This window comes from Trichoplax adhaerens, genomic scaffold, assembly GCF_000150275.1.
Source record: "Trichoplax adhaerens TRIADscaffold_12 genomic scaffold, whole genome shotgun sequence".
NCBI lineage: Eukaryota > Metazoa > Placozoa > Uniplacotomia > Trichoplacea > Trichoplacidae > Trichoplax > Trichoplax adhaerens.
In genome coordinates this window covers 718,275-734,133 of record NW_002060954.1, presented here as the reverse complement: position 1 = coordinate 734,133, position 15,859 = coordinate 718,275, and the positions used below count along the sequence as shown (strand labels likewise).

Here is a 15,859-nt window from a genome sequence, read left to right as displayed (position 1 = left end):
GGTTGTTATACTATAATCTTGGATTCGTTGATGAATACTGTGAAATTTTTGTATTTACTGCTAATATAAAAATTTTATCCTTGATCGTATAAAGCGAGCTTAAAAGTAATAACATCATCGTACATCATGAATAGTCAGTCTATAATCTCTCAATTCAAGAAAACTTGCAACTATCGCAGCTTATAACTGACAGGGACCAACAGTATCACCTATAATGTTAATATATTAACGACCGAGCTTTCTATTATATGTATTTCATTTTTATTCATTACTACTATATACCTAAAATATCTCTACATTTTGAGTTCCGTATCAGCAATAATGCAATTTTTAAGGTTGTTCCTTAGTGATCTTAATAGCTGGAAACTATGGTTCTGTATCACAATGACATGATAATCTTAGTAATGGTACCAAAGAAGGCCTAATAAAATCAACATAAGTATTAGTATCGCGATCAATGAGAACTATCAGGTATTCAATATTTTATTAAAGGCTATTACTGATTTACGAGCTACTAAGATAGTTACTAGATCGTAACTATTACTATGAGCAATTTTATCCTTAAAGCAAATTTATAGCTTTGCTACAGTATTTCTTATGAACTATTTTTAAATCAACATATACAAACAAATAGTCTGTCCCAATTACTGTGCTAGCTTGGATTTACCTGCCATGGGCACATTGGAAAGGTAACTTGCACTTGGATAACTGGCGAATCATGTTGGTAATAGTTTCTGATGATAGTTCATCACCAAAACGAATGGCACCTTTACGTATCAGCCAAATGTGATAAAATATATCATATACCATGTAATTAAGTTAGTGAAAGTGGTGAACACTAACAATCACTATAGATCTATATATTGTATATTGTTTATTGTATCTACATAGCGAACCATGGCAGGCTTTGGAGCAAAGAATTCTTTTAATGACACCATTTGATGACAGATTGAATGCCGAGATAATTCTGCCACACTTTTTAAAATAGCAAGTAATATGAGATCAATATTAAATTAACAATTTTAAGAGAATTGCTTGCACCTGGACATGTTCCGTTAAGATTTCCTTAGAATTGAAGATATCGCCGTATAATTTCGTAGTTTTTTGTTTGTTGCATTAAATCAAAGTAATGTAGACCACAGTAAGGTTATTATCGAAGAGATGACTATCAAAATGTTAAGCTATATTTAAGCAATGCAGGATTTAAATATTTATTTAAAACCTTTAAAATATAGTGGCATATCGTTAATTTTTCCAACCTTTAATAATCCGATGTCGACAGCTTTCGAATCAATTGTCTTGATATCACTAACTTTTAACTTCTGTTTATCGAGAACTCCGCTAGGTATTAACAATTTCGGTACTGATAGTATCTCTGTGGTTTTACCATCAAACTTGCTTAAAAATTGAATTCCTAATCGTCTTAATGAATCTCTGGAATTATGGATTGCGCTGAATATATTATGGCTAGTGATATGTGCTATAGGTGGCCTCACATTTACAGATAGTAGACCTTCCTCCGGCTTTTGACAATAATCTATTAGTCGTTAATAAAGAATCATAACAGCTTTTTAACGTAAAACTAAAGACATTACGTTGTATTATTACTGATATTCATATATGTGTTTTGCGTTACAAACTATTTCTTAATCTATGCCTGCATTACGGCTGATACTAAACCTGTCAGCAATTTTTCAAGCCTGATCCTTTCATCAGCGGCATGCTGATCGATTAGCACAAGATAATTTTCCTTATTATCACCTGCTAAATGACGAAAGTACGGTGCTATATAGTTAATATAGCCTAATAAAAAGTACAATGCAGCAGTATGCTGCTAGATCATAGCTAATTAGCAATATATGTAGATGCTATCGCTCAAATTACATTATCTTCAGTTCAATAAAGCAAAATGAATTAATTCGGTGCAGATGTTCTCATTTCCTAACCTTTTATCACACATGCAATGAATTTATTGTCCACCTGACCAATAACCTACAAAAAAAATTAAATTGTACTAATTACTAATTAAAATTATAGTACGAATGCATATTCTCAATAGCATTCGATAAATAGTTATTAACTTATTTACTTGGCAGTTATCCAATGTAGATGATGTTAGTTTTAAAGCTATTGTCGCACTGGTAAATTCTTTGAAAGCAGATAATCTGCTCGTTGCTGAACCTGAATTCTTTAATAGAAGTGATATTTAAGAATAAACTTAAGAGTCAGAAATGCTTTTTTATGACACCTAAAAACTCATAAGCAAATTGATTATAGTTCTCACAAAATATAGCTTGCTATACCGTTTAATTCAAGGTATTGCTAAAGATTTTTTACCTGCTGTGATAGATTGTAATTTGCCATTTGAGATTGGTAAAGTATGTGTGATCTTTTAATTTTATAACTTGATCGAACATTACTGTTAGCAATTCCATTCGTTTTCATAAGATTTTTCGTGAGAGGTCTAGCTTGTGGAATCGCATTTACATTTTTCGTTGGGCTTATAATCTTACGTTTGAAGCGTAATGTTTTCAAACACTTTGCTCTAGCATTTTGAGATAAAATTAGGTGAGAAATATTTTTATTTGATGAGGGAGATATGATGAATTTCTTATTCGATGAATCTTTGTATTGATATAACGAATTTTCATCGTTTTGAGCACATATTATATCAGCTTTTCCCGCCAGATCAGTACTAATAAACTTTTGTAGTATCTTTTCTCGTGGAATTTGATTCAACTTCAAAATCTTTTTTTCTGAATAACTTTTTGTTTGTTTGTAGCAATCATACTGGAGATTTTGAAAATGGCTTTTGATAGAAGTTTTCGCTGCAATTAACAACGAAATTTGAATTAATAATTTGAAATAAAAATTTAGAATAAGTTCCTAAAAACTATTAGCAAACATTTTTAAGGTTAAGTTTAAACACATGTATGGAAAGGTCAACTGCATATTTGATAGAGTTTGAATAACATAACATACCATTCCACGGAGTAATTGTGTCTCGGGAAAGACATTGACGACGCACAGTATCTGATTTCATATGCTCCAATAAAATATTGGGAGTATCCTTATTACTGGTGATGTTACCTTTATAACTACTTTGTTTGTTGCCATTAATTGCAGTTATTTCACAAGAATCTTTCGTTAATTTAGGACGTTTTGTCAACCGTGATGTTAACGGAGTATAGATCCTTTTCTCAAAGTAGTGCAGTTCTTCTGGCGTCATCCACCAATTCTGGGTGAAATATTGGTAGCATAATTTTTTGATACCAGAAAGGACAATATCTTGACGAATAAACTGAATTTTATTACTACTCGTTTCCAATACAACATATTCGGAAATAGGGCATACTATGTGAATGATGTACATGTAGCAATCCGATAATCTACTTAGACGAGCAATTTGTGGGCAGTTTGATGAATGATTGGGTGTCATCATTTTTTTTCGATGTCGATTAATTAATTTAAAAATGACCAATAGAGTATGATTTAATTCATCATAAATAACATTTTTATGCATTAAGCGACCATTGAGATAGATATATTGTGGATACCTATTATAATTGTTGTCGCTGTGAATAGTATCGATGTAGCCACTAAGTTGAAAGTTATCGCTATTGAAATCCATCTTTTGAAGAGTTCGTTTTATGGTTATACCGTACAAACATTGAATCGATGCAGCTAGATTACAGCATTCGTGACTTTTTAGTAAAATAACGCCATTGACCTGGTTTTTAAGTATAATTGTAATTTGATAATAAATTATAGCGAGGGCTTCTAACTTCTGTTTAATAATATGACGTTCCCTATCCCACATGGTAGTTGTCCTATGATATCGTACTGGTAAGCTATAAAATATATCAGTCAGTGTTACAGTTGTGCCAATATAGTTTCTTGATTTCTCCGCTACAGTTGGCTCATCGGAAATTGAAAGACCATTTACGAATTTTTTAGTATAAGTATTTCGTGATGTTATCGATCTGGTTTGCACTTCGACAATTTTAGCTATGCTACAGATACTGGCTACAGCTTCACCGCGATAGCCGATAGAGTGAGGTGCTTGTAAATTAGCTCTAGTTACATATTTACTGGTATAATGCCGTAGACCAACGAATCTTAAATTTTCGGAATCTATTCCATCACCGTTATCACATACTTCAACATTTAAGCGATTTGGATCCACCGCTATCAAAATATGAGTCGATTTTGCGTCTATACTGTTCAAAACTAATTCTTCAATACATTGGCTAAATGTATTTATACATAATTGTGAAGCGATTTGATTTCGTGAGTCTTCATCAAGTTTCTGAATTTTAGGTTTCCTATTGATGAATAAATCATTTGTATATGATACATACGGTATTAAAAATGCAATCAAAATATTTTCTAGTTAAAATAATAGGTGAATTCGCATTAAATCATACTTGTATAGAATGTACGTGATTATATATGCATGATAGAATTAAATAGTTCGTCATAGTGTATCGTAATCACTAAACATAATTGTAGTATTTAATATGCATAGATCGGTAAGAAAATGCAAAATTTTCGAAACCTACCTCTTTATACGGCTTTCAAGATCCATCATTTATGTATGAGTATATCGCAGTATTTTAATCTCGTTATGGGCACATTCCAAGTAGCATAACTTTCAATTAGTATAGAATAGGAGAAATTTGATCATTAACATATACCATTTCTAATCAAATAGAATGATGTGTATGATTTCCTTAAACATTTTTAATAATAAAGCCAATTTGAAGTACATATGATTTATAATAAGCACATATCAATCTGAGACAACATACTGTATATTTGTACAAGCAATGCAATAAGGCTGTGAGACTTCTTGCGTAAGCCAAAATAACAAATAAAGCATTTTTGTGTCTACTACTCTATTGTAGTAATAGGTGTAACTATATAGTGCAATAAGTCACTAGTAATATCGTACTAATATAGACAGTATATAGCGGAGCTGCAAAACACGAGATTGACAGCTTGATCCAGCTCGAACCCGAAAAGCAATATTAACTCGACTCAACTCGCTATCGGGTTGTATTAGGTTGAGTACGGGACTTGAGTTTCTGGACCCGATCAAGCATTCTACAGTATCAGTACTCTGTAGGTAAAATTACTGTGACACAATTCAAATTTTAAGGAGTGACATGAATTACAGCCAGTACTAAATTTAGCAGCTACTCATGGCTCTCATTACAATTACATTAACCAAAATTATATAATTATAATTAGCGTTGAACAATGGATCGTGGTGTAGTTTTGTATTTTATTATTTAGTTGCCTACGAAATTGAAAAGGCTATGGTATCTCTGTCAGTGAAGCAGCTCTACTGTCTTATTTAGTTTGTTACTGCGCTGATAGGAATACGCGTATAGGATGGGATACTGTTAATGGAATATGTTTTTTGATTGGCTAGTCCTCTGGTCGATTTTATAGTATGCAATTACTGATTACTGTACTGTACTATGTAATTACTTTTTTAACCCATGTTCGCACTTCGCGTGCTGTTTGTGCTTATACTTTTTACTGTAGTAACTCAAACTTTGATGAGTAAATTCACTCACTGATTATTATAATATAACATATATACAGTATACATACATATGTATTCATATATTATATTACATTATATTACATATTATCAGCCATACTAGTCCATGCAGTCTGTACAAACTAGCTACAGACTTATAGCAGAGGCTACTAAAGAAGGATCAGTGCAGCACTTGTACATAACTGATATTTCGAAAATGCTAAGATTAACGCAGTACAGTACTGTACCTACAGTATGACACAGAATAGTTAATGTTAAGACTTCCAGGTGTTAGGACGGCTTACTGTAGCATATTATCAGTGAGTGGGTTATTTATTTATCAATGTTTGTGTTGCTACGTATGTAGCGTTATTCGAGATCGATCGAAGTGTTCAGTTAAACCAGGTTGAACAGGCACTTCTTCATCTTTATCACTGCAAAAGAATTTAATTTATTTATATCAGTAGTAATGCAGTATTTTTATATATGCCGATCTAGCCCCGTGCTAAATTAAAATAGCGATCACTTTTTAGAAATACAGTACAGTACTCTGTACTATAATAAGCCATACGGTACTGTATAGTGAGTGTATCAGTGCTCCATACAATCCTATTGTTGATGTAGTGTATGCGTTTATGAGTACAGTCACAGTACAGTACACGGATCAATTCGATGTATGATACTTTAGCCCACTTTTGCCAAATTAAAAGGAAAAAAAAGAAAAATCTACGCTAGTCTTAGTTGTAGTTGTATTCCTCAAAAAGGTCAATCGGAGTTCGGAATGAGCCTCGTCTACAGTATGCCAATGAACCACTGGATTTCGTATGAGTAAGATCTACTGTTTACAAAAGATCACGTGCCTCAGACTCTACCTTTTTTACCTGCACAGTTAAGTCTACATGTAGTACAGTACAGTAGTGTATGTTATCAAAGCATTCAAAGATCAGATCTGATCTGATCGCATTCGAACTTCGCATGAGTCTTGAGGAGGCTCAGACAATCAGACGCTCTGTCACGATCATGAATGAGCCTTCTGTCATCGTACTAATATAACTACAGTACTTTACACTGTACAGTACAGTACACTGTTCACCCGTGTACTGTAACTTGAGGATACGTACTGTACAAATGTACACTGTACAGTATACAGTACAGTATCATACACTACAATGTGCAATAGGCCAGGGACCTCTCAAATAAAAAATTCCCCTAAAAATTAATTAATTAATTAATATCCCACCCTGAGCAATCCCAGAAAAAAAGCTCGCTATCTCAGTCATGGTACGGTACAGTTTAAAGTAGCACTGCTGAGTACTAAAGATCTGCACTTAAAGCAATCCGTCGAAAGCAAGAACCTTCGAGAATTTGCTGGAGTCGCTAGCCGTTAATGCTCGAGTGAGTTAACTGTCCATTTCTGCCCTGCTACAAAATTCTAAATGCACACTTTATAAGTGATAGTATGTTGTATTCATTTAATTTTTTGGTCAATTATTGCTCTTCTTATTGTTATAGGCTTGTGAATGCGTAGCAGTGGATCTACATGTATACGGTTGCATCTGTGTCTTTACTGCATACAGTACATGAAGTTGCTGACATAAGCTGAGAGAAATACAGAGCGGAAAATTTGAGTTTATAAGCGATTACGGTGCTTAACTTAACATTGACGAAAGAAAAAGAAAAGACCTAGTAGACTCTATAAGCTGTACAGTATATGCAATCATACATCGACGAATTCCTTTGCTAATCGGAAATTCTAAATGGCATCGGAGAGTTACGGTATTGCACAGTATACAGTATATATGTCACGGTGACTGTACTTATGTACTGCATATGTACTGTGTAATGTAGTTTGTATGCGCGCATTCAATTACGTAATTAAGACTTTGACTGGTACTAACGTGCTTTTAGCTTTTTAAGTTTTAACCATGTTTTAACTCTAAGTTTATCATTCGATTACTGGAATTGATTTGTAGTGCAGGATATTTTGACACATGGGAGTAAGAATCTGATAAATCTAAGACACAATTTTATAAACCCCTTTACTGAATACGCGAACAGTATATCTGAACATTCTCCTTTATGACTGATTGCTACACTATAATTTGTAGTATGCACTCAGTACTGTTATACTTCTGATACAGTAGTAAATGCAGTCGTGCTGAGTATCTGCTGACGGTAATCGTTAAAAATTGCAGTTGACTATTCAGAAGCGAAGCTTTGTAAACATATTACGGTTCCCTGGTTCTGTTATAGTATTCTTTTTATATAGAACTGGAGTGACGCGATTAGAAGAAAAGAGATATTAACATTACGCTTTTATCAACGATTTTAGTATTGATTTAATCAGATTAGATTACAATTATACGCCGATCGTTTATTACTATATCGATAGGAATTTAATAGGTATTAACATGATGGCTCAAAAACAGTTTTAAGATCATTATTTATTATTATATTATAGTGCAATAAGTGATTATTAATAAGGGTAATTGTATCGCTATAGCAGTAACTTGATAGTGATAACTGAATACTGAATATCCAATGTTTAGCAAACATTTGATATTTTGAATCTACATATTTAATTAATTATATAGACTACGTATTAGTTCGATTAGTAAACTCGATCTGAATTTTTCCTTTAACAACTTTGATTATCTTTTTATCTTATATTTACTCTGATAGATTTCCTGTTGAAATTTTTAATCATTGGTAGTGCTGGTACTGGTAAATCATGTCTTCTCCATCAGTTTATAGAAAACAAATGTAAGCTACTATTAATAACAAATATTATACCAGTTATCCTCTACAATAGCTTTTCATTATTTAGCAGAGTAGTAATTACGGTAGCATCACTACGTAAGGAAGATGTATACATTTACAGCTAACTATAATTGATGTAATTGAAGATCTTCAGGTAAGTATAGCGGGTTCGAAATAAAATTTTATTATTCAGTGTAAGATTTATGAAGCAAAGCCTTGTAATACGAAATTAATAGATCTTTCTGAGATAGCCTGCAAGGCTTTTCTTGATCATAGATAATAACTGTGTATTGATGCGCGATAGCAAGTTTTTAATTAACCATAATAATAATGCTTTGTTGTATGAAAGTGACTTTTATGATGTTATATCCTTCATAATACTGCTCTAGCACATTACCTACTGTCTTCCCTTTCCCTATATTAGTGAAGTATACAATCATAATTTGTGTATATACCAGCTACTTCATGATTATATGTCTACTGTAATCATCGTACTCATACTACAATTGTATATTCTTCAATAAATTATCTTAGTAGAAGCAACCTATTTAGTGTCTTAAAATATTCCTTGTGGGAATGGTCTCAATTGTTATCTTCATTAATTAATTATTATAGTTAAACAAGATTCCAGCCACACCATCGGTGTAGAATTTGGATCGAAAGTTATCAATTGTTCTAACAAAACGGTTAAGTTGCAGATATGGGATACCGCAGGTCAAGAGAGATTCAGGTACTTTAATGATCGTAATCCTTCCTATATTGCCAACATGAAAATGAAAGCTGTTAGGATTTACTAGTCTTGATATCCTAAAATTTTTGTTCTACCAATGTAGATCCGTTACAAAAAGCTACTACCGAGGCGCTGCTGGAGCTTTGCTAGTATACGATATCTCGAAGTAAGTTCATTATTTTATGTAATGAAGATAGATTATACTGCCTTTAAATTTATGTATGGCCATCACTGTTTATAGCATTGTAACTTGTGTGCTTAATTATATATTATTTATATCAATCAATATATTTAGTCGAGATTCTTATAATGCTCTGGGAGCGTGGTTAACTGATGCTAGAACTTTAGCCAGCCCTCAAATAGTCATAATTCTTATTGGCAATAAAAAAGATCTAGAATCTGAAAGGGAAGTTACTTTTTTGGAAGCTAGTAGATTTGCTCAAGAGAATGGTAAGTTATGCCCGAAAGGAAGAAACTTGAGATTACATCTTCTTTTAGAGGATAAATAAAAGTACATCGTTAATATTTACTTTCATCACCATAAATTACGCGAAGATCAAATGTACGAAGGTTTACTTTGTTTATAACATTGATGATATTTGGCGAAGCCTAAAATGATTATCTAGTATTGCTAATTGAGATCTGAAGTTTTATGTTCATATTAATTGTTTCGTTGCGTCCAGCAAATACTATTTTTACGTATCCCATATTGAAATGATCCTATTTCATACTTGCTAACACTCTTTAATTTATTATTTGTAGAATTAATGTTTCTTGAGACTAGCGCTTTGTCTGGAGAAAATGTCGAAGAGGCATTTCTGCGATGTTCAAAAAATATTTTAACTAGAATTGAGTCTGGTAAATGCCTTATTCTTTCACTCCAATTTCTTATTCTGTAGATAGGCTTATTAGGTGATGTAGCTTTTCGGTTAAATTTTAAAATTTTTTCGTAAAACAGGTGAGTTAAACCCTGATCGAGTAGGATCTGGAATCCAGTACGGCGATGGTACTATACGAAAATTGTCATCCAATAAACCTGAAGTATCATCAAGTGATGGCAATTGCGGATGTTAAGCTCTTTAGATGACAATCTACAGAAAGTAGAACCTGTACGAATTTACTAAATAAATTCTTTAGATGAGACTTATCCTTGATTGTTTACCTAGTATCTACTCGCTAAAGAATAAAATTAAATGTATTAATTAACTGTTTTAATTTATATCCCGGATATTTGTATCTCATGTATAAGAGTACTGCTTAATATGTATACTACAGTATTATATGAGCATTTCCATAATTACTTTATTTTATAGCAATATACTACATAAAACGACATCAATATGTTATTAAGTAGGTTAAAGTAATGAAATGATCGATGTCAAACTCACTAGGAAAATATTACGTTAATACTGTATAACGTACTTATGTAATTGTCACTAAAATAGAATATCGCTTTAAATGCATTCTTTATAGTACGATAAAGTAACTAGAAAACTATAATTTACTCTAGAAACATTTTAGAATATCGTAAACGATTTTTTTACAGCTTGACGTTACTTTTGCTGCTGTATATCTGGAATATCTAGATTCTGTAGTGCAAGGACAGTAATATGTTAAAATTCGACTGCAAAATATGTATATGATGTAATGGATCCCGCTTGTTTTGAGGATTCTCTGATATTGAATAGAACTTGTTAGGTTGCTAATTTGTGTACTGTATTTTGGGTTGGTCTGTACTTTAGATGCTCTCGATATAAAAATTAGGTAAGTATTCTGGAGAAGTGCATAGATAACAGCTGTTATTTCACTATCTGTTCATTTCAATATTTGATTAATAATATAATTAATAGCATCCGAAATTTTTGAAATTGAAAACTACTGACTGTTGCATCAGCTTATTAACTTTACTATCTTAACAAATTCTGTACTTGGAGACCATCGAATTCTGTGAAAAGGCGTTACGTCGCATTCCTTATATGACTTAAAAGAGTTATTGTACGCACAGAAGCATCTTTATATTCACTTTAAAAATAAAGTATTCACTCAAAGACTTTGTAAACGAATAAAAAAGTATATTATATAGACAGACGTAGTTATTCCTAACTTAGCTAATCTAATCAAACATTCAATAGTTACAGCAACAGAACAATTTTTTGCTACCTCCATGTATCTGGTCAATTCTTATGATATAAAAGTCGTTATAATATGGTACCGAAATAATACTCGTTCCAAAAACAGCAACAAGTTTATTAAAATTGTTATCGCAAATCATTAATACAAGATAACGCTTTAAACAGTTAAAAGTGTATTTAGTATTTCGCAGTCTAATATAAAAATCTGCAGCCAGAGCGCAATCGATACAACAGGAATTTATGAATTTTGTTTTATCTAATATGCCAGGTGGTATAAGGTGATTAAAAAATATTTTGTTATCATTTAGCATGTTAAAAAAGTAATTAGATATTAAGAAGCGTTTTCGTATATTTAATTTGAGTAAGATTTCATACTGCATGTTCTTTACGAAATTGATTCATGTTTTACATCCAATATTAGCATGAACGCGTCCATAATTTTTGTTAAAGCTATAGATAATGCAACTGAATATATATCTTTACTTTTAAACCTATTTAATATCTTGCAGTTATAAGAACAACTCTGTATATTGTTACTCAATTTTGTATTGGAGCATCTAACAGTAGCACAATAGGTAATCATTTAGAAATCTACGATTTCTATGACAGACTTCGATTATGGGTATCTTGTTTTGCAAGAAAAATACTATTTTTATATAGTATGTATTCATATTTGCTTTCTTGGATACATCGCGTCTAATAACTTACGAAAGTGTTGCGACAAGTGACTCCATCGGGATTAGATAGTATCTTCACAATACAAATGATACTGTATTGTCTATAAGCAATGACCGATATAACAGATAAAATACAGTAGATAAACCGTGTATGATGTATCCTCTCAAAATGATATTTTCTTAGTTTTGTAATTACTCATAAAGATCAGTTTAAATGTAGTTGTAAACCGTTACGCCACCAAGCCTCAGCCTTTGATGAAATTACGGATGCTATGTTCGTAGGCAATGTCAATTCGGATATTTCTTCCCTTTCACTTGATACATTTTCTAACCACATGTCAATAATTTCGCCTTCTCGATGCAAGAAATCAACTAAATGTTCAACGTTATAAATTGTACTTGCACCCTCAAAGCGATAGGGATATGGCATATAATGACGGTAATAATTAAGATAAATATTTCGACATAGATTTCCTGCATTTTCCATTGACATCGGTAGGTAACCGCCTTTACTTGGGGATTTGATTTTGCCATCTAATGCTTCTCGCCAAGTCAATTTACCATCAATAATCAAATCTAATATCATTTGATGAGTAATAATTGTACTAGGACAGCGGGCAGCCTCATAACCAAACATGGTTAAAGCTAAACGGGCAATCAAATCTTTTATTCTTCTAATAGCCACCTTACTAACGTCTGAATTCTCTAATAGTAGCACGCCGCGACCATTAACGGTTGACCTTATGCACATAGCGATGCAGATATCCCAATAGTTTCTAGTTATTTCTTCTGGTAGATAGTACTCTTTTAAGTCTTCAATTTCATATCTAATGCCTTCGTATGATCTAATCGCATAAGCCAACGTTAAATTTACTCTTTTGTAATTAGATCGCTTTATAACTTCGCAACCTTGAGCCGATAGACCATTCCTAAAATTCCATGTTCCTATAGTTGGTATGATGGCGCGATCATTCAGCAACCCTTGCTGCGTATTTCGTAATGTTCGCTTTTGTGATCTATTATGCAATCGCACAGCTACAAGCATATCGGCATAATCGTAAAATTGGAACTGAAAATTGTTATCAATCGTATCTCTTACTTTGATATTGGTCATCAGATTGTTCTGATTACGTTGTAACAGCTCAACAAGTTTTCTCTCTACCTCCGTTAATAAGCGATCACGATCGATAATTTCATGCCTGCTTTTACGGACGATATTTCTAGAAATTACACTATTTAATCGCGTTCGCCGGCGATGATACTTCTCAGTACTTTCATTAAGTAGATCTTCTACACTGCTACTCCCTTTATTATTTCGTTTAGCTGCATCTAAAATCTTTATATTAGCGATATCAGCAGTATTGTAAATTAACAATTGAAGCTCATTATTCATTTTGACAACTTCCGATTTGATACCATCTTTTTTATATAGTTCGCGATTAACACTTAACAATTTGGCAAATGTTGTCATATCCTTTTCTGCCTCTCTTAAGATGCTTTCCACAATAACCTTGGTCTCATCGGAATCGATGTTATCTACCAATTCGTGATCAGTGACTGTCTTGAAACTTTCATCAACAATTACTGCGAGACTTGAATTAATTGCACTACGTACAATACCTTTAATTCCTTCCCAGATTTCGCTACGCTTCGCAATTTGACTATTGCCTAAGTTGATGCTTTTATCTAAATAATAGGCTCGTGTTATTTGAGGAGAGTAAAGTAAGTAAGTTCCAATCGCATTGACAATAAAGGACAAAAAAATTGCAGTTTTATTTTGTCGGTCATCCTGGATTTCTAGACATTTCAGCACATCCTGATACTTTTCGTTGATAAATTTTGCCCATTGCTCATTAACAGAGAAACCTTCAATTTTGCTATCGACTTCTTCTTCATCCGATGAATCATCGACGTTGACTTGTAAATCGCCGTATGCTTTATAAGTGCTAGTCTTTTCGAATTCATGATTAACATTTGGATAAAATTCACGAGAGTCTTTCTTATCAAATTTGCTGAAAGGAAACATTTTTGGATCACGTTACCGGACTCCTTTCTAATTAGCTAATTACAATTGTACACTATAGCAGCGAATCACTTTCAACTTGTTGCTTTCACTCAGTGTACTGTACGGGTATGAAGCATGGAGATCCGGGGTCAAGTATGCAGTATGTACGTGATATCGTAAAACTACACTATTCTGTAATGAATTGGCATAGGCAAGATAAAAAAATAAAATACTGTAACATCTAATTCATTAGTTTAAACAAGCTAATCGTAGAGATAACGGTTCAGTTATCAGTAATCTAAATAACCATCACCACGCCTGGACATTCGAATGTTTGAAGCAGATTAGTAGGGTAATGATCAGACTATGGTACACGCAAGTATTACATACTGCATTATTATAATCATACGGATAATTAATTAGGGTTAGGGGTTAGAAAGCGAAATGGGTGGTTATCATGAAGGATGCTTTTAATGAATAATTAATGCCCCCAAATTATGGCACGTAATTACAGTAAGCATAATTTACTTATTAATTACAGTCTATTTTATTCTTGACGTGTACCATTCTAAATTAAAGCTGTCCCATTCCATCCGCATGTATGCGTACCGTACTGTACACTGAGTGTACAGTGTACACCACATGCGTCATAGTCATGACTCACTACGTTTTTATTAGCAACACATATTGCAAACCAAATCAAAATAATTAATTAGGGTTAGGGGTTAGAAAGCGAAATAGGTGGTTATCATGGAGGAAGCTTTTAATGAATAATAATGCCCCCAAATGATGGCGCATAAATACAGTAAGCATAATTAATTTACTTATTAATTACAGTCTATTTTATTCTTGACGTGTACCATTCTAAATTAAAGCTCTCCCATTCCATCCACATGTATGCGTACCGTACCGTACACTGAGTTTACAGTGTACACCACATGCGTCATAGTCATGACTCATTACGTTTTTATTAGCAACACATACAGTACAGTATTGCAAACCAAATGGAGCTTTTTAAGCTCGAGATTATAAAACTCTCAGCTATACTCAAGACACTTGAAGACAGATATTACCAGAAAAGTAGGATTTGCACGATAGTATGTTAAACAAATATACTGCTGTATGTTAGTAAGTTCAGCATACTAGCACAGCATATCAATGAGATATATTTGCATATCAAAGTAATTACTTTTACAACTATAAACGTTAAGTAAATAGAAACGGCATCATCAAGTACTGTATACTGTGCTATACAAATCGCAGAATGGGGGCGGTGTCGACGAAAACTTTTTAACTTTTTTTTAACATAATGCACTCATACTACTGTGCGCGCACTTCACTTAGCTTGATTGGTGTTTCACGTTTTTTTTACATCACTGCACTATGACAGCGCATTACTGTATCGTGTTTAGTAAACTCATTCCGTACATTTGTTTATTACTTTAGTAATTCGTTACCGCATTACCGTAATTAACTCTTATTAAAGTTGTTAGTACCGTACCTAAATTAAAAGCGCAATAATCTCAGGTTGCTGTTACTTTTAATGTTCAAAGTTAAAATCGCTCAGCCGTCCTCTTATTATATTCCTTTTCAAATTAACATTCAGTGCTGTAGGACACTGGTAACTACTGTATATAGTCATTAGTTAATTATTTGCACGCTGGTGCATTTAGTGATAAATAATTCACAACAGAACAAATAATAAGTAACAAAAACATGCTGCAGTAATTCTGGTTATCAAGAAAAATGTCCATTTTGGTCTGTAATTATATATTAATTGAATTATTATTATTAACTAGCACGATGAATCAAGTGTACTGTACTCGTATAGGAGAGTAATATTTCTAAGAAGCTGTAAAACTGTAATAAAAGTAAATCGTTATTTACTACAATTTGATTGTAATTATTTCGCATTTAGTTGGTATGCAGTCTAGGCACCCCAGTTTAACAAAAATCATAACTAGTCATTATACCCGTTCAATTAGCTCCATTATAATGTAGGAT

General features: G+C 32.7%; 3 protein-coding genes across 3 annotated transcripts; 1 reads left to right on the top strand and 2 right to left on the bottom strand.

The window, feature by feature from the left end:
- Positions 1 to 1,211: 1,211 nt before the first annotated feature.
- On the bottom strand, positions 1,212 to 4,588 carry TRIADDRAFT_59762 (uncharacterized protein; the record flags this gene model as incomplete). Its single annotated transcript, XM_002115713.1, has 7 exons — positions 1,212 to 1,537; positions 1,681 to 1,803; positions 1,947 to 1,992; positions 2,090 to 2,188; positions 2,338 to 2,828; positions 2,983 to 4,325; positions 4,563 to 4,588. 7 exons carry the CDS (start codon positions 4,586 to 4,588, stop codon positions 1,212 to 1,214), a joined length of 2,454 nt encoding a protein of 817 aa, XP_002115749.1.
- A 2,720-nt stretch (positions 4,589 to 7,308) lies between these two features.
- On the top strand, positions 7,309 to 10,115 carry TRIADDRAFT_59761 (uncharacterized protein; the record flags this gene model as incomplete). The annotated part of the gene is made up of 7 exons (XM_002115847.1): positions 7,309 to 7,327; positions 8,234 to 8,314; positions 8,927 to 9,041; positions 9,145 to 9,207; positions 9,337 to 9,491; positions 9,804 to 9,899; positions 10,000 to 10,115. The coding sequence occupies 7 exons, from the start codon at positions 7,309 to 7,311 to the stop codon at positions 10,113 to 10,115; spliced, it is 645 nt and encodes a 214-aa protein (XP_002115883.1).
- Positions 10,116 to 12,055: 1,940 nt separating this feature from the next.
- TRIADDRAFT_59760 (uncharacterized protein) lies at positions 12,056 to 13,876 on the bottom strand (the record flags this gene model as incomplete). The annotated part of the gene is made up of 1 exon (XM_002115712.1): positions 12,056 to 13,876. The coding sequence occupies one exon, from the start codon at positions 13,874 to 13,876 to the stop codon at positions 12,056 to 12,058; it is 1,821 nt and encodes a 606-aa protein (XP_002115748.1).
- Between the last annotated feature and the right edge of the window lie 1,983 nt (positions 13,877 to 15,859).